This window comes from Poecilia reticulata, linkage group LG4 (assembly GCF_000633615.1).
Source record: "Poecilia reticulata strain Guanapo linkage group LG4, Guppy_female_1.0+MT, whole genome shotgun sequence".
Lineage (NCBI taxonomy): Eukaryota > Metazoa > Chordata > Actinopteri > Cyprinodontiformes > Poeciliidae > Poecilia > Poecilia reticulata.
In genome coordinates this window covers 30755170-30779619 of record NC_024334.1, presented here as the reverse complement: position 1 = coordinate 30779619, position 24450 = coordinate 30755170, and the positions used below count along the sequence as shown (strand labels likewise).

The window sequence follows — 24450 nt, the reverse complement described above, 5'->3', positions numbered from 1 at the left end:
CTGGAGGGACTGGAACATCCAGCTGTCGTATGGACAGACCGTAAGAATTTGGCCTACCTGCAGTCCGCTAGGAGGTTAAACCCTCGTCAATCCCGGTGGTCTCTATTCTTTTCTCGTTTCAATATGTCCATCTCCTTTCATCCGGGCTCCAAGTATATTAAGCCAGATGCGTTATCTAGATTATACTCACCTGATGACTCTGATAAACTCCCAGCACCCATCCTTCCCCCAGCTGTTCTGTGGCTGTGGTGACCTGGGAGATTGAGGACATGGTTAAACAAGCACAGCAATCTGAGCCAGATCCGGGTACAGATCCGGATCTATGTTCCCTCTGCAATGCGAGCTCGTGTAATTGCTTGGCTACATTCCTCTAAATTTTTGGCCCACCCCGGCATTAGTAGAACCATAGCCTTAGCTTCTCGTGATTTTTGGTGGCCGTCTCTTCACAAGGATGTGAAGGAGTTTGTTCTTGCATGTTCCGTTTGTGCCCGTTGTAAACCCACCCATCAGTCTCCAGCTGGTCTGCTGCAACCGTTGCCCACACCTAAACAGCCTTGGTCCCACATAGCAGTGGATTTTGTCACCGGCCTCCCTTCCTCTAAGGGGATGACCACTATCCTTACTATTATTGATCGGTTTTCTAAGGCATGCCATTTGGTTCCTCTGAGACAATTGGCATCAGCTTTCCAAACTGCTCAGCTCTTGGTCAAGCATGTGTTCCGCTTGCATGGTATTCCCCGTGAAATCCTGTCAGACCGAGGTCCACAATTCTCTGAGCAAATGTGGAGACATTTCTGTTCAGCGTTGGGGGCCAAGGCTTCGCTTACATCTGGTTATCACCCACAATCGAACGGCCAGGTCGAGCGCATGAACCAAGAGATGGAGGCCACTCTCAGGTGTCTCACCGCATCCAACCCCGCCGACTGGAGCTGTTACCTACCCTGGGTAGATTATGCCCACAATTCTCACACTTCCACTGCTACTGGTCTGACCCCTTTTGAGACCCTCTAGGCTACCAACCTCCTCTGTTTCCGGCTGATGAGGCGAACATTGCAGTCACGTCGGTCCAACACCATGTCCGTCAGTGCAAGGCCATCGGGGCCAAGACTGTCGCTGCCCTTAATCGCACAGCAGAGCAAAATCGTCGCTGGGCCGATTGCAAGAGGAGGGCTGCGCCTACCTACGAACCAGGTCAGAAGGTTTAGCTCTCCACTAAGGACATCCCATTAAAATCTGTCTCCAGGAAGCCGGCCCCCGTTTCATTGGACCGTATGTTATTGAGAAGGTCATTGGTCCGTCTGCTGTCCGCCTGCGCCTGTCGGCTTCCCTCCGTGTTCATCCTACCTTCCACATTTCCCAAGTCAAGCCAGTTCGCACCAGCCCGTTGTGCCCACCTGAGGAACCTCCCCCCAGACCCACCACGAGATTGACAGCCACCCTGTGTATACTGTCCGCCGGATTGTGGATTCTCGCCGGCGTGGGTGGGGTTGGCAATATTTAGTAGACTGGGAGGGCTACAGCCCTGAGGACCGGCTTTGGGTGCCCAGTTCTTTTATTTTAGATCCCTCCCTTATCACTGATTTTTGTTCCTCCCAATCTTCTGGTTCTTCTGGACCGCCGGGTGGCGGTCATTGAGGGGGGTGGTACTGTTGGGTACCAGGTTATGGGTTTAGTTTTGTTTTCCTTTTCAGCATCATCAACCATCCAGAAGAGGGCGCCAGTGGTTCGGATTTTGTCAGGAGGGGCGCTGACAGGTTCAACAGGATGCAACTGATTGATATCATCATCTGCCAGGAGGAGTATATGAGCAGCGGGCATTCAGCACTTCTCTGCCAGAATGTTGCCTTTAGTGGTACATCAGCCCCCTGAGTTACTATTCAGAATAGTTTCAAGGTTTCTTCGTGTTGTTTTTTGACCAGTCTCTTGTCGCTCTTTTTCAGGACGCCTACAAGTGTCTCTGGGGAAGTTTCTCCAAGTCAACTACCCTTGGATTACCCTTTTTGAGACTGTGAGTTTTTCCCCATGGGAAGCCTGAGTTTCTCAACCACCTCTTCTGTGAATTATCTTCCATCCAGTCTTTAGCTGGGAGCCCGCTCCGCTCCGCTGTTCCTCGGTGCCTCCACTCTGATCTACCTGTCCGTCCTCCGTCCGTCGTCGGCCTTCCAACACCCTTCCAACACCCTTCCAACACCCTTCCAACGCCCTTCCAACGCCCTCTTCTCTAACTCCGTTACTTGGTACCCACTCCCCTCCACAGATCCTAAGCCTTCTACTACTAGTAAGCACTAAACAATATTCCAGTAGTTTTGTCATTTCCCACCGTCATTCAACTCACCGTTTCCCTTCTTACTTGCAGCCACCCCGGAGTTCCTGGACACTGTCATCCTTTCAGTAGTTCTGTCAAATCGCTTATACATATTGTATATAAACTATTGCATTTACTCTTCCTCTCCGTGTTGTTCCTGCATGTGGGCTCAAAATATAAAACCCACCATGACACCCAGGTCTAATGACACTCAGTTTACCTTACTTTTATGTATTGACTAAAGGATGTATTAAGGAATAAAAAAAAATATACTTGAATATATACTTGACATGGTATCAAATCACTAAGCTCACCCTGATTATTATAACAAATGTTGTTTTTGACGCCATCATATAGGCGTCAAAATGCACTCAACAGTAAGGCCTGTGATGCAGAGTTTGTTCACAAATGCCCTCTGGTTAATTCTGTTTTCAACTAATAAAAGTACTGAACTTTATGTACGGTGCAATGTACAAAACATAGAGAAAAGATGATGGGAAAAATTAGTATTGCAAGAGTAGCAAATGTTGGACCATGAACAGGAAGGATTGCAGATATTTGCCTTTACATTAGTCCTGCTGAAATGCAAATGATTTAATATTTCTGTGAACATTGATTTCTCACCTTGTTGTAGTATCCTCTCAGGAAGCTGTCTGGCAACAACATGTCATTGAAACATTCAGTTGCAGCTCCTCCTCTTGACTGTCCACCTTCAGACTCAAAGTGAGAGCCACTTTTCTCCCAATGAGACATCCCTAACACTTTGTCTCTGTAGTCACTTGAAGCACCTTGGTAAATGGAAGCAACAGACTGCTCCATTCCAAAACCTGGACTTTGTGCCATTTGCGAAACGTCCCAGTCAGATTTTTGACTTTGAAGAGTTTTGTAAACATTTTCCTATAAAGGGTCAAAATGCATTTTTTTTTAGCACAAAATCTTTATATATTTTTGTCACATTAGGTCAGAAGCTCAATATAAAACTTTCCAATAAATGTCTTTTGGAAGCAAACCAATACTAGGTACAAGTGTGCTGCTTTCAAACGTCAAGTCAAGCTTGTAAACATGTTTGTCTCACCGATAGTTGTCCTTGGCCCTCAGTGTCGTATTTAATGAGACGTTGTTTTGTTTCGAAAGGGATCTTAGCAAACATGTCACTAGTCGGATTCCCACACTTGACCAGCATTATGAAACAGGGAATGACTGAAAGACAAAAATATATAATTCAATTTAGAGTCTACCAACAGTATGCTCATGTCCCTGACTTCAGCATCTCTCTGCCAGGCTTTCCTACAATACACAAGCAGACAGCGATTAAAAGAGGAGCAGCTGTCAACAACAGATGATGTAACCCAGGACATGTTACTGTGAAGTGTAGCCTCAGCAGTGCACATATCCAACAGTTAACATTAAGTTTTCCTCTGTCTTACTTAAGAGGGTTCACCAGTGTTATTTTTCCAAATATATACATTCTTACATCAGCTGTTGCTGACACTGCAGGTAATGTCATCAGATCAGCTAGTTCTAAACTGTTTCAACAGTTTGCCAAATGCTCTAGTCTACCTGATAATACACAATGTAGGATTTGCTTTATTCCAATGATCATGAATACCAGGCTGAAAAGCAGAGGAGACCAGGCATTCGCCATCATTGCTCCTACTTACCCTTCAACATTATATCTGCACATAGTCTAGAACACTTCAAATCACTCCTTAAAACCAATTTCTATTCTTTGGCATTTACATGAGGCCTGACATTGTAATTTACTTGTTCTGTCTGTTTTAATTTGTGTTATTATTCGTATGTGTTGTTATCTGTGGTTTTATGAACACTACACAGCATTTTCATAGCAGTTTCTAAAGTTCATTATAAATAAACTGACACTGACATTGAATAGAATTATTTTTATAATTTCATTTGTTTGTTTTCTCAGTCATGTTTTCATTTTCATGCCTTGTCTTTTTGAAGCACCATGGGATTTTTATGTGAGAAAGGGGCTACATAAAAAACTTCACTTCATGAAGTTTCTTCAGCTCAGAGCTAATTAGAGCTAAGCAGTGTGAGTTCTCTCTGATCATCTCACGGCCAAAGCTTGTCATCAATCCTTCGATGACATAAGTACTGAGTTACACTCACGTAGTACAGCCAAAACTCCCAGAAAAACAAGTCCAATGCCTGCAGGTCCTAATGCTGTTTTTGGGTGAAGCCGTTTCATAGCTCCTTTGAATGAACAGTCATCTATTTCCATACAGTCACAGAAAAAGACTGTCAGTTTTTGTGGTTTTGGACAGGTGAGTTTCTGTTGGTCTTCCACCACAAGCATCATATCGCTGAGGGAATACCGCACATCATCAGATGTCGTCAGAAGTACTGCAGTATCTGTCAAATACAACATATTTCACATGCATCATTAAAACCTTCACATTCCAATTTTATGAAATTTAGGCAAAGAGCCTAACAGACATATGCATTTGAAGAACATTTAGTTAATGAGGGAATATATTTCTGACACACAAAGTCAAATTTCAAACATCGTTTTAAATACAATTTATGTCTTCCCATTTGCCAAAGTTCAGCAGCAGTCAGTTACACATGTTAAATGCGCAGCTTTTTAAGCATAGTTTTGTAAAATAACTTAGAAGGTAATTAAGTCTGTTTTAATTGAGTTAACAAGGAACCTCTCAAGGGAAAAGTGGGACTAAAAAGGATCATTTGCAGTGATGCATCTGAGAGTCTCCAAACCCATTTAGAGAGAAAAAGTCCAGAAGGATGTCGACAAAAATATGTTGGGGAATTGAGCTTATGTCTCAGTAACAGAAAGTCTGTAAAGTTGAACCCAAATGATTAATACCTCTGGCTAATATAGGTTAGCATTTGTTCTTTCAAAACAGATGTTTGTTTCTGATTGCAAATGAAACAGGAGCTCTTAATAAATAATACAACTCAGTTTTAAAAAAAGCCTTTCATAATCAATGGAAAAAATCTTTATCACCACTACAGCAATCAAATCGTTAAACTATTAAATCCTTACTATTACTTACTATTAAATTATTAATTCCTTACTTTAACTATTAAAAATAAAGCACACAGTGATTGTCATGATCAGTGTTTCTGTGTGTTTATTTTTAAGGCTTTTCTGTGTTCAGTTTCTGTCCTGAGTCTCTGTTGTCTCTGTGTCTTCCCCGTTGATTGATTCCCAGGTGTGTCTAGTTACCCGATTACCCTCCCTGTGTATTTAAACCCACCTGTTGTCTTTGTCTCTTGTCGGGTCCTTGTCTATGATAGTTCGTCTGCTGACACAGTTGAACTGGTAAGTCCTGTGTCGGCATTTGCTCATCGTGTCAGTCTTTGAATTCAGTTGTTACCGGTGCTGAGCCTCTGTGTTTTCGCTCTGCCGTGCTGCCTGAAGATCTGGACTGTTTGAGTCACTTTCATTAAATTCATCATCATCTTCATCAATACCTGGGTCTCTGTKTTCATTCTCACCACCACAAACCACAACTTATGACAGTGATGAGCTTTGAGTTTGGAAGGCCTCCTTGCCATGACCCTAACAGATTTGTTATCAGACACATCTGTCTGATATTTGAGTGATTATTTGTCTGTAATCGTGAAAACACACATATATGATATGTGTGTTTAGACAAAAGTCTGGGCACAAAGGTGGTGAAAGGATTGGGAACTACTGCTTGGAACTTACTGTGAACACACTGGCTACATTATACACCACCTGCAGCCTTTTCTCTTTAGTATTTATCATCTACGTCATAATATATGAAATTAAGTTACTTTGTTTTCAACAATGCCAACATGTAATCCCTACAGTCTTTTTTTTTTTTGTCAAACCCTAATCCTACTATTGACAGTTGAGAAGAAGTCACTCATGAAAAACATCATTTCTATGTTATGTTTTATGAAAGTCCTGTCATGGGGAACATAAATTTATAAAACCATAAAGTGATTTTTATTTATATTTGCACGATTAAAATTTTCTTCACAAATTATATAGCTTCATGTATTATCTTACCATTGTAAGGCCTAATTTTCCAATCTACTGATGTGCTCCCAGGGTAAATGGAAAACTTAAAAGGTGGGCCATTAGGAAATGCATCTTCATCTTTGGCATTAACAATGATCCTCTTGTTGGATTTGCACACAGGTATAAAGTTACTGGTCAGCGTGGGGCAGTGGTCATTGAGATCCTCCACCTGGATGGCTACCGTACCAGTCGCTGTTTTACTTGGCATCCCTGTAATGATGAAGCAAAAACATTTAACCATTAAAAGTATTAGTTTGTCCCTTTTTCTCAGTAACACAATTAAGGAGAGAGTCTTTGTCCTTTAAATAATGTCATATTTCTCCACATTAAAGCAAAATTTCCAATGTGTTTATTTATTGGCATTATAGTGTTTCCTGGTGCTGTTTTTTATTTTATTTATTTAGTTTTTTTTTAGAAAAGTAAATGGAGTCTGAAGAACAAGACACAATGTTAGAATCTTTAGTTAGTAAAATAGGACCACAACATGTATAGTTTTTTTTTTACTTATTTACCTTTATTTATCTTAATCACACACACAAATGATACTGTCAGTTATAAATGTAGCAATTAGGAATGTTTGAAGATTTCATCATTTACTTTTTTGCTGATTATGTGGATCTTGCAAAAAACAAAAACACATTACATGTTAAATTTAGGGCTGCAAAGTGGCACAGTATGTAGCACTGTTGCCTTGCAGTAAGAAGGTTCTGGGTTCAATTCTCAGCCTGGGGTCTTTCTGCATGGAGTTTGCATCTCTTGCAAGCGTGGGTTTTCTCTGGGTACTCCGGTTTCCTCCCACAGTCCAAAAACATGACTGTCAGGTTAATTGGTTTCTCTAAATTCTCCCTAGGTGTGAGTGAATGTGTGCATGGTTGTGTGTCCTGTTTGTCTCTGTATTACCCTGCAACAAACTGGCAGGGTGACCCCGCCTCTCACCTGGAATGTTAGCTGGAGATAGGCACCAGCACCCCTCCTTACCCCGCTAGGGACAAGGGTGTATGGAAAATGGATGGATGTTACATTTATTTTTTAGCACATATTTTCAACAAAATCAGCAGTAGAAGGTAGGAATGAAAGAGATCATTAGCTGACCTAGAGCTGAACCATTAGGTCTAAAATAAAAAGTGTTTACGAAATACTAAACTAAAACAATGACAGTAGAGAGGAATCCTCCTGCATCAGCTCTTCTGTTCATTTTGTGTTTCTCCTCTGTCTTCTCAAAGCTCCAGTCGGTTGTGGCAGATGGCGGCTCACTGAACCAGGTTCTGGTTCTGGTTCTGCAGGAGGTTTCATCCTGTTAAAGCAGAGTTTTTCTTCTCCACTGTGGCTACATGTACACTCGATATGAGGGATTGCTGGGAAGTTAATGACACAATGCAAAACTATTCTCTACTATAAAACTACTAACCCAGGGTTCAGACGAGGAAGCAGAGTTGTAGTTAGACACACCTTTCTGCAGCTGTCTATTATTGTCTGTTATTGTCTATTATTATTATTATTATTATTATTATTATTATTGTCTATTATTGCTGTCTATTATTGCAGCTGTCCATTAGTACCTCACTGAGTGTGTAAACATGTCATTTAACAACAACCTTTTTTTCGTTTATAATTTACTAAGCGAATTATAAAAATAATATAAAAGTAACTAAATGTGGATGCCTCTCTTTAAAACCCTTATGAATTAATATCTTATTTGGGATCTTTTATCTTGTCTCATAAACCTGGCTGCAGCAGGTTTATCAGACAACTGAGTCAACTCTTTTCTGCTATTGGAATTTTAATTTTTTTTCCCTAAATACTCTGGTGGAGGTTTGTTGGTCATTTACCTTCCTACACAATTCCATTCAATCTTAATCTCACTTCAGTGGTCCGACTGGACCATCTCCTGTTCAAGTGGATTACTCTGGTATATTTTCTACCAGGCTAAACATAGAACAGAAAGAGAAGTTGTGAACAATGATATCGATTTTCTGCACTGTTTAAGAATTGTAGTCTGCCTGTAGTTTTCATGCTGCCGAAAACTGAATTAACATCGTCAGCCGTTTCTTTCGGATCGGCTCTTCTCTCTTTGCAAGTCAAGGATGGTTGTTCACAGTGCAGGCAATTTCCAATAAGCTTCTTAGCGTTGAACTGGCACAATACATACGTCATGGACAAATGTTAGTAACAAGATAAAACTGAAAACTTCAACAGAGTCCACGCCTCCAGGAATCAACCGTTTCTCAACGTCCAGTAAAGAAAAGCATGGAACAAGAGTCTGGTTTTTTACCAGCCTAGGTGGAGGCAGAAATGATTTTGCAAATGGTAAAACAAAAACTAGAGTGACTCTGAGGGTGTTTACACAGCTACAGCTGGTTTACTTTAGTCTATTTCTGTTGAATAATTTTTTAACTGAAATGAGTTTGGTGTGTTCCTGCCAGTCTTGCCCAGGTCTCTATTGAAAAATAGATTTTTAATCTCAGTAAGACATATCTGGTTAAATAAAGGTTAATACATACATATTAACTTGTAACTTGTTCTGGTGATTCAGTTTCTTTCAACACAGATAAAAGTCTAAATTAACCAAAACCTCACAACAAAATCTCATAAACAAAACTATTTGGTTCAAGTTTGCAGAGTACACCTGGTAGATATGTCAGATTGAAGTCGGATCACATTCACATCATAAAAGAGTCACTTGGAGTTTGTTCTGCAGCATACTGAGCCCATCTCTTCCAAACGGTCTTGTTGCTCTGGTTTCACACACTACAGTGATTTGCTGTGTTCGTATTTACACATGTAAACCAAAACAAGAGGAGAAATAAACTAGAATTCATTTTAATTTGACTGAACAGCTCAGGCGTGAAAACACTATAATAGAACTGCTACCATAGAAAGATGGAAAGGATCCTTACTTCTTTCCATGAACTTGAATAAGACATAATGCTGCAATAAACTTCCATCCATCCATCCATTTCCATACACTGGGGTCAGGAGCGGTGCTGGTGTCTATCTCCAGCTAACGTTTCGGGCGAGAGGCGGGGTCACCCTGGACAGGTCGCCAGTCTGTCGCAGAGCAACACAGAGACAGACAGGACAAACAACCATACACACACACACACACACACACACACTCACTCACACAGTCCAAAAACCTGACAGTCATGTTTTTGGACTGTGGGAGGAAGCCAGAGTACCTGACAAAAACCCACCGTGCACAGGGAGAACATGCAAGCTCCATGCAGAGAGACCCCGGGCCGGGAATCGAACCCAGGACCTTCTTGCTGCCAGGCAACAGCTCTACCAACTGCACCACTGTGCAGCCCTCAATTAACTTCACCATGACAGTGAAGTTATGGTTAATTTAGACAGATAAAAGTCTAAATTTTATAATAATTATTTAATCTAATTATTAAATACTAGATATTTAATAATTAGATATTTTTCTCATCTCAATTTAAAGGAGCAAGGGAACAGGTATATTCTGGAATTCCAACTTAGTTCTTTAATTGTGTCCCAATATGATAAACCTTAAGTAATAAAACAGTACCTTCAGTGATGCAAAGTATTTCAGCCATGTACACCCCATTGACCAGGAATGGGGACTCCCTGTCAGGCATCTTGTTCAGTTTGATGTCAGCTGTCTTGGGGTCAATGCTGAGCCAGTTCTGAGGGTCTGAGCCTTTTAAATATCTATGCATCATAAACAGAGAAAAATTTGAGTCCAATTAAAACTGAAGCTGTAATTTCAAATTTATAAGCTTTGTGTTTGTTTATACACTGACTTGACATCCTCTGCTGGTTTCCCAGTATCTTTATCGATTGCAGGATAACTGGCAATCACTTTATTCACGTTGATGGGCGTTCCCTCCTTGATGGGGATAGGTTTGACTTTGGGTTCAAAATGTGGTCCTTCTGGTTGGTTTTTTACATTGATTTTTATTGGATAGGTTTTAAATTTGCTACCCGAGGCACCACCAGCCCCGCTAGCACCACCAGCCCCGCTAGCACCACTGGCACCACTGGCACCACTGGCACCACTGGCACCACTGGCACCACTGCCACTGGACCCACTGGCACCGCTGGACCCACTGGCACCGCTGGACCCACCGGCACCACCGGAACCACCGGCTCCTCCTCCAAAACCTATATTAGCTCCACCAGCTGAACCAGACCCATCAACCAGTGGAGCCTTGTTCCGCACTGCTAGCCCTAGATTCATGTCTTTTACATCCTCAAAGTCAACAGGCTGAAAAAGGAACAGAAAAATAGAAACTTAGTTAAATCACTATTTATAGTGTGTGATTCACTGCATGCGTGGACAAACTATATTTTTCTTGTCAGTTGAGACTATACAGTTATGATTCTTTAAAATCTATGTGTATTAGCATTTGTGTAAGAAATTAAGCTTCTGTTCAACAGAGTCACTCAATAAAAACAGTATTTTCTTTTGCAAGCACAGTTACTGTAATCTGATCAGTGACTGACCGGCTTTAATGAACTGGATATAGACATGTGACATGCAGAATAAGGCTTCTTTTGGTAGCTACATTTAGATAAATGATGTTTCAGCATGACATGTTTGTCAAATGCATCAGAGTGTGTGCTATAAATGGTGACATGTTGCAGTGACTCTGGAATTTGTGTTTGTCTTGGAAAGGGATTCATATTCGTGAATGAAGCATTATTATGGGCATTTTTAGTTATGCCCAAAATTATTTATACAACTAGCAAATTTGGGTAAAATATGATTTTCATTCAACAAATAAGTTTGTCCTTGACAGGAAATGAGACCATAATCCAAAAACAATGTAAATAGAATATCAATATAGATATTGACATTTAATGAAAAAAGTATCTTAAAAAAAGTTTATATAAGCCTATAAAAGGTGGCTAATAAGGCAATAAAATATTTAATAGCTCTCCAAGCCTTTAGCTCCCTCCAGGTTCTCTATTAGCTTCATGTCTCTGGCTGGGTTACTCCAGAACACTAAAGTTCTTTCCATTCACAAAAAACATCCCAGTCAAATAAAAAATAAAAAAAACTTTTAATTCCTCGGGGTTATGAATAATTTTGGCCTTAACCATCTATCCTCTGGGTGAAAACATGTGATACCTTTTCAAGAAACAGGATACCCTCGTTGGTAACAGGATCAGTTTTTATGCTGAAATATCCATCTTCATTGCCTTGGACAATTTCAAAAACAGCTTCCCAGTTGTCCCCATCACTGTCCAGATCAGATGCTTTGATCCTCATCACCTCAACACCAGATGTGTTCTCTTCAATTTCTCCTTCATACTGTTAAAAAACAGTAAAACATGTTTTCCTCCAGTAATATTTATACAGTAATCCAGTAATATTGATTTAAACAGAACATTTTTCATCAGAAATTTTTTGACTTGAATATGTGACCAGAAAATGTTGGCTTAGATTTTCAGTTCTTGTCACGCTTGATAACAAATAACTGTCCTATAATATCATCATCATGTTTAGGTGTTGCTGTCCCAACAACTAATAGGAAGAAGGTGGTCAGAGTCACACTGACTGTAAGAAGCCTGACACTAAAGAAGGAAATATTTTGTTACTGAAGCACATAGAGGCAGTAACATCAATACTGCTGTCCAGTCCACAACAACAACATCTGAAAACCTCAATAGCAACATGTTCTAACTGCTCCAATATAAATGATAAAAACTGAATGAAATATTTACTGCTTCTTTTTCCAAAGTTGGGGGATTATCATTCACATCCCGAATGTTGATAGTGACAGTGGCTGTTGCAATGTGTCCCCCTGGTGCACCGTACATATCTTGACCAGTCACTGTCAGCAGGACTGTTTTTTCTTCCTGAAAGAAAAATATGAGTTATTGTTACACTAACAAATCAAAGGTGAGTTTATTTTTATAGCACCATGTATGCACATGGCAATCCAAAGTGCTATTTAAAAAAAAATCCAAATTTAATCATATATCATCAAGCCAACAGCTGGTCAGTGAGACACTTTGATCAAATGGTTTTGTAAACAAACTGTTTTCAGTTCAATGGTACCGACAGTTTCTGCACATCTCAGGCTTTAGAGGAAGTTGGCTCTAGATGTGAGGAGCATAGAAACTAAACACTGCCTTACTTTGTTTAGTTCTGGTCCTTACTAAGTAAGTAGGTCTCTACAAAGTCAAATGGGACACAAGTAAAAAAAAACTTTTGTGACATGTGAAGTCATTCACAAATTAAACAAATCTGATGTGAAAATGTATGGAATTAGCTGCAGAAAGCTGTCCAACAGCACCAGAGGCGATGCCAGACCTTCTGAAACTGATCCCTGGTCAATGCCAACTCCCATGTGAGCAGCAATCAGGGAAATGTTTACCTGTATCAAAGCAGCTGTTCTGGTAATAACCATAAAGTCTTAGATTTTGAAACAAATAAAAAGTCTGCTAAAAGTCTTTTATGTTTACCACACACACAAACATACACACCTCAATGTGAAATATCAAAATAACAAGAAACAAACGCAGCTGTTGGTGGAGTTCATACTTCTCTGTCCAAGACATTGTTGACATAGATTGTGCCATCTTTGTTCATGGTGAACAAATCACGAGGTTCCTGCCCTATGATGTAGTAGGCAATCTTAGCATGTAGCGTTGTGTTATCATCTTTATCAGTGGCGCTAATTGTGATAACTGAAGTCCCTGTAAAAACAGTTTTAAATGAAACCAAAGTGAAAAAAATGGTTACTTTTGATAATATTTTGTACAAAAGTTGACCATAATAAATGGCTTTAGTGTAATAATAATAATACATTTAAAATGTTGATTGATAATTTTTCCATTTCCAATGTGCATTTTTATTGTTTTATAAGTTTTTATATGTACCATACTGACCTTTAGGACTAAGCTCGTCCACCTCAGCTGTCAGCACCGATGACTCAAATGTCGGAGCGTTGTCGTTCTCATCTACGACCTTAATTTGCAGGTCAATTTTCGCCTCTGCTTCAGTGCCATTTGGGAATTTAGCAAAACCAGCGAGCTAAAACAGATGAATCAGAGTCTTGTTGTCTTTGTTATACTTAGAAAACGGAGATATTCAGAGTTGAAATCAATTCCTTGTTCCAGAACTTCCACGTTCACAAATGAGAGGAAACAAAACTAACAAACTAAAGAAGTTAGTAATGTGTGTGTTCAGCAGAGGGTGCACAAGATTTAGTTGATTTCCTTGCAGATGTACATGTCCAGGGAGCAGTGCTGTCTCACAGAAGCAGCTGTGGGAGTGGTGGTGGTGAACACAGCTCCTTCACTTTTTATGTGTCAAAACCCTTTGAGCACTGACAACTGAACTGTTTCAATAGACAAGCTGATGCATTAAAATTCTCCCTCAAAACTTTAAATAGAGACAGTTTTCTATTTATGGTCAAATCTCTTGGCTGAAACTTTTAAGCAGATAAGGTGAACATGTGTAAATTTAGGCTGTGCTGTGGTGGCCCAGGGGTTAAACACAATCCACATATGGAGACCTCAGTCCTTGATATGGCCGTCGCTGGTTCAATTCCCGGCCTGATGACCTTTGTCTTCCCCTTCTCTCATTACCCACTTTCCTATCAACTAACTATCAAATAAAGGCCACTAGAGCTGATAAAACCTTTAAAGAAAAAAATGTGTAAATTTACAGCCCACTAGAACATCTCTAAAGAAACAAGTATGGAAAGGTGTCGCTTTTTATTCATCTATTTTCTTTTACTGTCATGTTAGAAAACATTCCTAAATTGATCCTCTCAAATGGGACACAATATGAAAAAATGAAAGCTGAAAAGTGATAATCTTCATGATTTTTCTGTATATTGTTGCAGAAGCTCAGAAACATCTCAGCAATCATGCTCTGTCAGACGCTTCTTCAGATCGACTATAATTCTAAGCCCTCAGGTCATTCAAGCCCCAAACGCAATCTCAGTATAAAATACAAATTTTAATTATAACACGGATCATGTGCCATCTATGTTATGTGGGAATACCAGTGCATGTAATGAGGGTAAATAGTTCAGCTAAAGCTGAGCCAGATTGGAGCCTTATTATCTCTTATTGTACTGTATCTGGAAATCATGCAAGTTTTTTTGTTCACATTTCACACAGATTATTTCAATTACAGCTGAAAACTTACTTTGTATAGGGGAATCTCCTCCCTGTCAAGCTTCCTGGTCACTCGAACATTTCCATTAAGAGGGTCAACCACGAACACATGAAAAGGATGCTGGTTTGCTCCGACACCCTCTAAGGAGTAAATAACATTTGTTCCAATCTGTTGGTCTGATCGGATCTGAAATAGAAGCAGATTCAATGATTTCACTGCGCTGAAAAGCAGAACAAATGGCTCTGCATGTTAACAGCAGGAGCAAACCTGACCTAGTATCTACCCTTTTACCCAGCTCAGTCATTGACTGATTTGCATCAGGAGTGATATTGTGTTCACTTGATGGCTGTACCCAGGGGTGAAAGTAGTTTTAAATTCTTGGAGGTACGATGACAAAAGTATATATATATATATAAAACCGCTTCTCTGTGTGCTTTGGAGTTTCTGTGCTGATTAAGTTTTTGCGAAGCAATAAAAGCTGGGTAGCTGGTAGTACTTTATTTGAAGGGGTGTGCATAAGACTGACATGACACTGTCATAAACATGACATAACACCTGTCATGAACATAAAGAAGTCTTTATGAATGTTTATGACAGTTGTCATGAAGTGTCATTCGGTAAATAATGACACTTTTAATGCAAAGTTGCTCTAAAAGTTGTATTAAAAGTCTATTAAAAGTGCCAACTTTGCATTATTTTGTAAATAATGACAATTTAAAGCAATTTTAAGCATTGTTACAGAATGGAGCTGTATTTCCTTCAGTCCACTGGCTGCAATGTTGACACTTTGAGATGCCATGAGAGCTAAATCCTGGACATCATGGCATGGAGTGCATCCCAGTTTTCCATGTCTGGCATATAACCATTCATTTTAGCTTCAAACTGGTTCTAGTGATCCTGTGTTGAGACAGAGGGATAATCAGTAGCCCAGCATCATGACCTGTTTGTTCTGAAGATCCTGCAGCTTCTCTTCCTAACATGGCGCCTCCTCACCCTGACTCTCACACTGACAGGAAGAACCACAGAGCTCTGTTAGGTTAAAGCTCATCTTCTGAAGTTGGGATGTTTTCCTCCAACAGGTTCCAGAGGAATCATCTCAAACCAGATGTTGGACTGGATTTTATTTCACTGTCATTTGTGAATGTTAGAGCCTCATTTTCTACAGTGGAGCTATAAAGGTTGAAAAAGGTTATTATTTTAGAGAAAATCTCATCAACATCAATATTTCCACTAAATAAGAAGCAACAAAGTTAGTTTGATAGAAGAAAAGCCTCTCAGACTCTGAGCTCAAAGCAAGATTCCAGAGAGCATCAAACAATTTTTTTTAAAATTAGACAATTTAACTTCACATAATTATCGCGGTAGAAGCCATTTGGCCATTTGTTTGCTAAATACTTAATGAAACATATTTACCGTGTTTGATGTTTGTTGTAAATGACGTATAGTCACAGACGAACAAGATAATTAGTCCAAGTTTGTCGTTTATTGAATGTTCAGAAACTACAGCGGCTGTGATGAGCCACAACAAAGATAAAACAAACCGAACAGGTGATCAACTCAAAACCACTTCTACCTTTTTACTCTCTCTCTCTCTCTCTCTCTCTCTCTCTCTCTCTGTTATTTAAGGACACCTGTTGCCGTGGCAACCGCCTGTACTCCTCGAGTCGAGCAAAGATTACTTTAAAAACATAACATTCAGTCCGTTACAATATTAGGTTTTCAGGCTTGATATTTATTTTGCGATGATTAATAAGTACTCCCCTGAACACAGTGGTGGTTGATGAGTTCATTTTAACCTTCTGCTCTGCTAGTCATTTTGGTAATGGAACCGAAACGCCAAGGGCGTAGATCCCAACAGGAAAATTTCTTAAGACCAATTTTGTGGGGGTCGGCAAAGTTACAGTGAAATGTAACATAAAATGTGGTTTAAAATGTTTTTAAACCACATTCAAGCAGCAGGACCAAAAATGACTAGTAATGCACATCAAACGTGTTTTTCTAAGTAAGCAAACAGTTGAGAAGTAAAAACTAAAATTCAAATGTTGCTTTGTTGTTTTGTTCAGTCTGACTGATCTATTCTCTGCTACACCTTTACAAAATGTTAATGTTCTAAATAAAAAAGCTTCAATGAATAACTGCTCTTAATAAAATTCCTCATAAACATTGATTTATTGTAATGGCTCCCAATACAAGTTATGGGCTATTTAAATCATAACTTCAGTTACAGCTCTTCATTTGCTTTATTTTTAAGCCTTTTTTAGTTTTGTCATGTCCTGGGTAAATAAGCAGGGTGAATGAATATCTAGGAAGTATCATAATTTAAACGTAAGACTAAAAGTACCAGAGTTTATATAGAAAAATATTCAGATTTTATTTTGTGGTTTTAAAGGCTCTACATTGAAGGCAGTGAGAAATTAAGGCAGCTTTCTGTTTTTTTCTATCTGTTCTCTCTTCTATTCTCGGCTCCCACACAGAGCTGTCGGCCACTCCTCAGCCCCTCCCTCACATTTCAAACTCTTCTAATTAACTAAAACTTAAAGAGTTAAATATAAATGAGATGTTTACTACCTTTGACAAAAAAGCTTAAGTCTATGAAAGCAGTGTAGCAGTTTTGCTAATGAGGCAGCTTATCAAGATTCAGCCAAAGTAATAAAATAACAAACTGCAGTCTGATTTTTATTGTGAATGTGTTTCTTCTTATTGAGCAGTGAATGTAAATAAAAGGTGTTACATATCTTTTGCTTTAAGTATTTACTTACTGGAGGGTTTTTGTTTGTGCTGCACAGCCACAGCTAACAGCTAACAGCTAACTCCTCACCTTAGGTTTAAAGTGAGGAGTTACTCTGACCAGCCTGTGCCTCTTGCAGCGCTGCTGTTGCTCCTATACACTTTGGACTGAACCATTGTTCCGATAATGGTAGGGGGGACCTAAAAATTTATTCATTTTTTTTCTTAGATAAATGGCAGATTTATTTAATTCTGTGTTTCTTTTGCCTTTTCATATTGATATTATTTAAATGCAAACGTTTCTTGAATTTTTTTTTTGGGGGGGGGACAAGTCTAGACTTTTCCAAGATTGGGGGGTCCTGGCAAAAACGCATACCCGAATCGCGCACAGGGTTAAAAAAAAAATTAAAATCTCTCAGAGTTTAATTGTTCGGTTTGGTTCAGGCAGATCCAACTGCCCGATGAATTAGCGCATATTTCTCTGCAGATGCGACCAGGAAGAATTTGTGAGTCTGTGCGTTCAGACCACAGCAGGTGAAGTGCTGGTAATTTAAGTGAAGTCGCTTAATTTCTTTTGTTATAAGTTATTGGAGCCACAGTCAGTGGTTTGTGTCACTACGGAGAAGAAGTTAGATGCATTTATCTGCTTTATGTGTGATGGGATCTGGATTCAATTAGGTGAATGTTAACTAAACCGCATAAAATTGTGGCTAAATAGTCTACATTAATATGTTTTGACAGGTAAAAGTAGTTCTGGTCGGACCAGAATTATTTGCCTAACGGAGGCTCGGGCTTCTAATGAGTTTACATTTAATGAGTTTGCAGCACATAGAGAAAAACTAAAGAGAATGTGATCTACTTATTGTAGTTTAAGTAGAGGAATAACAGCTGACTGTTGAGAGAGGAAAGAAATTAAAGTGCAGATTCGTTAGGCAGAAACAAGCGACGTGCGCTGGGCAATAAATGCGCATAAATGCTCCACCGTTACGCTCCAATTAATCACACATGAGATGACAAACGCCAAATATACAATATATAGTTACTGCTTACGTTAATGGTGTTTTAAAAACAAAACCAGTAAAAACTTAACTGAGTTAATATGTCAGATTCCCTCCTCAGCCTCGTCTTGATAAGAACAGAGAGCAGTTCGCTGGTTTCTGTCCAGAATGTGATCAAGCGCAGCTGACACTTGGTGCGCAGAGTTTCAACTTTACGCACAGAGAACATCGTGGAGCTCATTATTAATCATACTAAGAACAATATCTGTCAGAGAATCATCTCTGATCTGGACGCTTTAACGGACCAGAGACTTTGGAGTGTCCAGCAGCTGATCCGCTTCTGCAGGGTTTTTCTCCCGCTGAGGGATCAGGAAACGATCAGAGTTCTGCCGTCTTCTAATCACATAATTTCGTGAAATGTTACCTGATTTAAAAAACGATCTCGCAGAGAAATACTAAATGTTTAGTTTTAATGACTACAAATTGGAAATAAAATGATTTTTTTCTTTGATGGACAATGAAAAAAACTCTAGCGCCACCTCTGCTCCAAACTAGAACATTGTCGGCCCTCTTCGGTTTTTTCTCTTTTCTTTTTTTTTGTGGAAGATCAGTAAATAACTTATTGGTGTTTTACCATCACCACCAGGTATGAAGTGCTTTAGCCTTTGAGTTGCACCACAACGCAGCAACTGAAACATCCAGGAGAAGAATATCAGCTTGTTGTTATGAGTACAAGTATAAAGGAGGCTGGTATTGCGCCTGATATCAATCTATTTATATATGTCATCTTATATAAAGTTATATAAAGTTATTTACTTATATAAAGTTTTATACATTTTCTTTTTATATACAGTACAGACCAAAAGTTTGGACACGCCTTTTCATTCAAAGAGTTTTCTTCATTTTCATGACTATGAAAATTGTAGATTCACACTGAAGGCATCAAAACTATGAATTAACACATGTGGAATTATATACTTAACAAAAATGTGTGAAACAACTGAAAACATGTCTTATATTCTAGGTTCTTCAAAGTAACCACCTTTAGCTTTGATTACTGCTTCACACACTCTTAGCATTATCTTGATGAGCTTCAAGAGGTCGTCACCTGAAATGGTCTTCCAATGGAGTTCCCAGAGATACTTAGCACTTGTTGGCCCTTTTGCCTTCACTGTGCGGTCCAGCTCACCCCAAACCATCTCGATTGGGTTCAGGTCCGGTGACTGTGGAGGCCAGGTCATCTGGCGCAGCACCCCATCACTCTCCTTCTTGGTCAAATAGCCGTTACACAGCCTGCAGGTGTGTTTGGGGTCATTGTCCTGTTGAAAAATAAATTATGGTCCAACTAAACGCAAACCGGATGGAATAGCATGACCCTGTAAGATGCTGTGGTAGCCATGCTGGTTCAGTATGCCTTCAATTTTGAATAAATCCCCAACAGTGTCACCAGCAAAGCACMCCCACACCATCACACCTCCTCCTCCATGCTTCACGGTGGGAACCAGGCATGTAGAGTCAATCCCTTCACATTTTCTACGTCGCACAAAGACACGGTGGTTGGAACCAAAGATCTCAAATTTGGACTCATCAGACCAAAGCACAGATTTCCACTGGTCTAATGTCCATTCCTTGTGTTCTTTAGCCCAAACAARYCTCTTCTGCTTGTTGCCTGTCCTTASCAGTGGTTTCCTAGCAGCTATTCTACCATGAAGGCCTGATTCACACAGTCTCCTCTTAACAGTTGATGCAGAGATGTGTCTGCTGCTAGAACTCTGTGGCATTGACCAGGTCTCTAATCTGAGCTGCTGTTAACCTGCCATTTCTGAGGCAGGTGACTCGGATGAACTTATCCTCCGCAGCAGAGGTGACTCTTGGTCTTCCTTTCCTGGGGCGGTCCTCATGTGAGCCAGTTTCTTTGTAGCACTTGGGGACACTTTCAAAGTTTCCCAATTTTTCGGACTGACTGATCTTCATTTCTTAAAGTAATGATGGCCACTCATTTTTCTTTACTGAGCTGCTTTTGTCTTGCCATGATACAAATTCTAACACTCTATTCAGTAGGACTATCAGCTGTGTGTCCACATGACTTCTGCACAACAGAAGTCCCAACCCCATTTATAAGGCAAGAAATCCCACTTATTAACCTGACAGGGCACAACCTGTGAAGTGAAAACCATTTCAGGTGATGACCTCTTGAAACGCATCAAGAGAATGCAGAGTGTGTGCAAAGCAGTAATCACAGCAAAAGGTTGCTACTTTGAAGAAACTAGAAAATAAGGTGTGTTTTCAGTTGTTTTACTCTTTTTTGTGTAGTACATATTTCCACGTGTTAATTTATAGTTTTGATGCCTTCAGTGTGAATCTACAATGTCAATAGTCATGAAAATAAAGGAAACGCATTGAATGAGTAGGTGAGTCCAAACTTTTGGTCTGTACTGTATACATTATTGTTTTTCTTCTTTAGACATCAGGTTGGCTTAGAATGATTCCAAATAATATACAGGAATGACCTGGTGCTGTTACATGTCAATCATCGGGGGGGAGCACTGAGGGGGCCAATCAGATGACAGTGGGGGACTGGCCCCTCCAGCCCCCCATCTGGCTCCGCCACTGGCTGTACCTGCTGAAAATAGACCACTGTCCACTCAGCAGCAGTGCTTGTTCTGTCTTTACAGACAAAACATTCATTTTAACTTGAACAAAAAAACAAAAGCAACATAAATCAATCTAATTTACCTGTGATTCTCTCATGATACACCAAAATGTCTGAATCAGTGAGGTATGTTTGAGTCTCTCACCTTGGCAATAAATTCCTTTTGAGTGTAGTCTTGATTTTCCGTCAAAGGTACTGGAGGGAGAACCCACTCCCTTTTATAACGCAACAGATGAGTTCTTACCACAACAATAGCCTGAATCTGTGAACACAAGAAAAATCCAGCAATTAATTATTTCCAACAATATAAAGTTATGGGTTTTTAGCTTTTTCCTGTTTCTTTAGACCTTGTTTTTCTTTTTGTTTTTTTGCTTATACAGTACTGACAGCTCAGAATGATACTGCCTGGACTTGTTGGTGCACTTCACCAGGAAAAAAATATGCAAATAACAGCAGGTATGCAAGTTTGCTGGGAGAAATGATGGTTAGAAAGTCAATGGCTTCTGAGGGAAAGGATCTACAGTAGCGATCCTTACACTCGTAGGATGTTGCAGTCTGTCACTGAAGAAGATCTCCAGTTCAGCAACAGCTTCATGCATGGGGTGGGAGACATTGTCCACCAATAATGTTATTTTCCACTAAAGTTCTTCTATGTTATGTATAAGCATTTTGAGTTGCCTTTGGCTGGAAGGTGCTATGTAAAGGTTTTTGCCTTCCTTGTTTACCATCACCTGCACTGGGTTGTATCCTAGCATGGAACTGGCCTTTCTGATGAGTTTTTTTTTAACTGCTTCCTCTTGGCTGTAGATAACATGTTTTTGCTGCTGCAACATGCTACACTGTAGTAGACGACTGAAGCCACCATAGAGCCAAAGAAGGTCCTCAGCAGCACCCCCTGCGGGCAAAAAAGACCTCAGCCTTCTCAGCAGGTAGTCTTCTCTGACCCTAGGCAGGGCGTCTGCGCAAGATTTTAAATAAAGGTTCTTGCATACTGAATGAAATTTTTCGGCCAGGATGTCAACTTGACTTTATGATTCTCATCAACAAGTGGTTATGATTCATGTTGATTAGCTAATAGAAGCAAAGCTGAGACTGGAACAATGACAATGGAAATAGCTGAGAAAGGCTGACATCTTTCTCACTGAAAGATACACAAGGATTTGGTTAGAATAAACCATCCCTGCTGTCAATTCAAAATACTACAAGCCCTAAACTGACTCTTGGTTTTTGTGAATATTAATATTGTCTGACTCAGACACATTGTTTCTATTATTTATTTCATTCTGTAATAAAGCATTTATTGTAGCTATAGCAGCCATGCTGCCCAATGGGTAAAATCAGTTAAATTAAACTGAACTGAATTCTATTCAGTTTGCTTATAGCACAGCATGTTATTTCCACACATTTCATAGAACAGCCCTAATTCCAATTCAGTTGTACATACAATATTAGATTACAATAAATCCTAACAGTCATGGTTGTTAGGAAAGCTCTCAACTCTCCTTGCTTGGTTCTGGTCCAATGCAGCAGGCAAACATTCTACTGCACACTTCCGTTGTTTGGCATTTTTTTAGCTACATGGAAAATAAAATGAGATGTTCAAGCTTGTTGATAATTATTTCCTCCTGCTCTGAACTCGTAATAATTGTTCTTCTATACTATGGTTACTGTGTTTACTATACTGTTATAATCCACACAAATGACACAGCACCACGATGTATACTGCAGTGGGAGGTGTCTTGTGGACTTTGAAGGGTCTGTGCAAAAACAAACATTTGTGGTCAATTTGACCTACCATGCTGGGCACTTGGGTCCCCTTTTAGAGACACTTGTTAAATTTTAATTTACTGACTTGGCTTGGAATCTCTGTATGACTGGACTGAACTGACTCTTTTTGTAAAGTGCCTTGTGCTGTGAATTAGCACTATAAAATAAAATGAATTGAGTCTAACTAAACTGTAGAAAACAAAATGCTAGTTGGTGAAATTTCGAGTCACCATTTTTTAATTTTATTTTGCTAGTCAACTAACTGGTGTAATGTCATTACAAGAGCTTGCCATAGAAGCCAGGTCTGGTTGTCTCATCATGACACAATGGAAACGCAGCATTGTTGACAGTAGAACCAGACAGTTGAAGCCGGAAAGAAACATGAAAAAGAAAATATTTAGAAGGTTCCAGGACTATTTTGTTATACTGTGGGAACATGATCATTCATTCTAATATGAAAAACATAGCTTGGGATACGAACTTTTTACATTACAACTACGTTTTTGCTTTTGATTTGGCATCATCAAAGTTTATGTTCTGCAATTAATCTATTTTTCTGAGACCAAAATTACAAATAACAACACATTTTTATTTATTATAGGATGTTGCTTAAAGGCAATGCAACAGATAGAAACATTTAATTAAATGCAGTCCACTTGCAGTTACAGAACATGGCCTGATCCTGAAAATAATGTCTCTCACACTTCAGGGAGCTTGAACCTAAGACGGAGTATTAGTCATAGTAAGACAATAAAAACATAACATTTCGAGATCAAAGTCATGAAATTACGAAAATAAACACGTGCAATAATATTACAGGAATATAAAGCAATAATATTACAAGAACGAAGTCATAATATTGTATGTGAATACAAACTAAATTAAAACACACTTTGGGGTTCCCAAAGTGTGTTTTATTTAGTTTTTATACTAAATAAAACTACTGTATTCTGGTCATATTATCACTGTTCAGATAATTGCAACTTCATTCTCTTAATGTTGACTTTCGAAAAATGACTTTATTCCCATGTTATTACGAATTTATTCTCATTTCATTTTATTCATTAATCTATTTTTATGGCCCCAATACTTCGTAAAGTGAAGATAATAATGAACCCATCGTTCTGTAAATCAGCTCATCAGATTTTAGGACCGTCAGCAGTTTTTTGGGTTTTTTCGATCAGTTTGTTCAGCACGTCAGAGCGCGGAGTGACGTTGACGCAGACCCACGCCCTTTGCGCGCGATGAAAATTAAAGTCGCAGGTTTCTACCTGAGAGAAACAGGGTTTTTGATTTTACAAGGTATCTATAAAATACACATAATACATCTGAACTCACCCCAAACAAAAATAACACCAACGATGACCGGGACAGTCGAATCATGATAACTGGAAGAAGTCCAATGGTTCCAGTGAGCCCAGAGTCCGCTCGCGCTTGTTGTTCGTCTGGTCGGATCAGGTTAAGGAAGGACACTTTAACTGGAAGGGCGATTTCACACCGTGCCAAAAGGTTTCCACGCCCCTACTCAAGCTAAGGTAGGTGTGGAGCTTCCTGATCCTGGCGTGAGAAAACAACAAACATACCATTTCATGAGTTCTCCAGAAGTCTGCTAATTGCAGATTCCCAGACAGACAGGCTCACACAGAACTTCAACAGCCTGGGGCCAAAACTGGGATATTAGAGAGAATGAGTCACCTTAGCAACAATAACTTTGGTTTCAACTTTCCAACATTTCTTTTTCAGTTACTTTATTGTAAATGGAGGCATCTATCTATCTATCTATCTATCTATCTATCTATCTATCTATCTATCTATCTATCTATCTATCTATCTATCTATCTATCTATCTATCTATCTATC

General features: G+C 39.5%; 1 protein-coding gene across 1 annotated transcript in view; it reads right to left on the bottom strand.

Moving 5' to 3' along the window:
• The window catches only part of LOC103464197 (desmoglein-2-like), a 30147-nt gene extending 6042 nt beyond the window's left edge, over nt 1–24105 (bottom strand). Inside the window, exons 1-13 of the mRNA XM_008408147.2 lie at nt 23929–24105; nt 20969–21085; nt 14476–14631; nt 13206–13350; nt 12859–13013; nt 12036–12170; nt 11440–11622; nt 10109–10572; nt 9874–10016; nt 6330–6551; nt 4439–4681; nt 3381–3505; nt 2930–3202 (exon numbers count right to left, since the gene is read on the bottom strand). Of these exons, the coding sequence (XP_008406369.1) occupies nt 2930–3202; nt 3381–3505; nt 4439–4681; nt 6330–6551; nt 9874–10016; nt 10109–10572; nt 11440–11622; nt 12036–12170; nt 12859–13013; nt 13206–13350; nt 14476–14631; nt 20969–21085; nt 23929–23973 (2406 nt within the window). The 5' untranslated portion in view covers nt 23974–24105. The remainder of the gene's footprint in view (nt 1–2929; nt 3203–3380; nt 3506–4438; nt 4682–6329; nt 6552–9873; nt 10017–10108; nt 10573–11439; nt 11623–12035; nt 12171–12858; nt 13014–13205; nt 13351–14475; nt 14632–20968; nt 21086–23928) is intronic.
• Nucleotides 24106–24450: the final 345 nt, after the last annotated feature.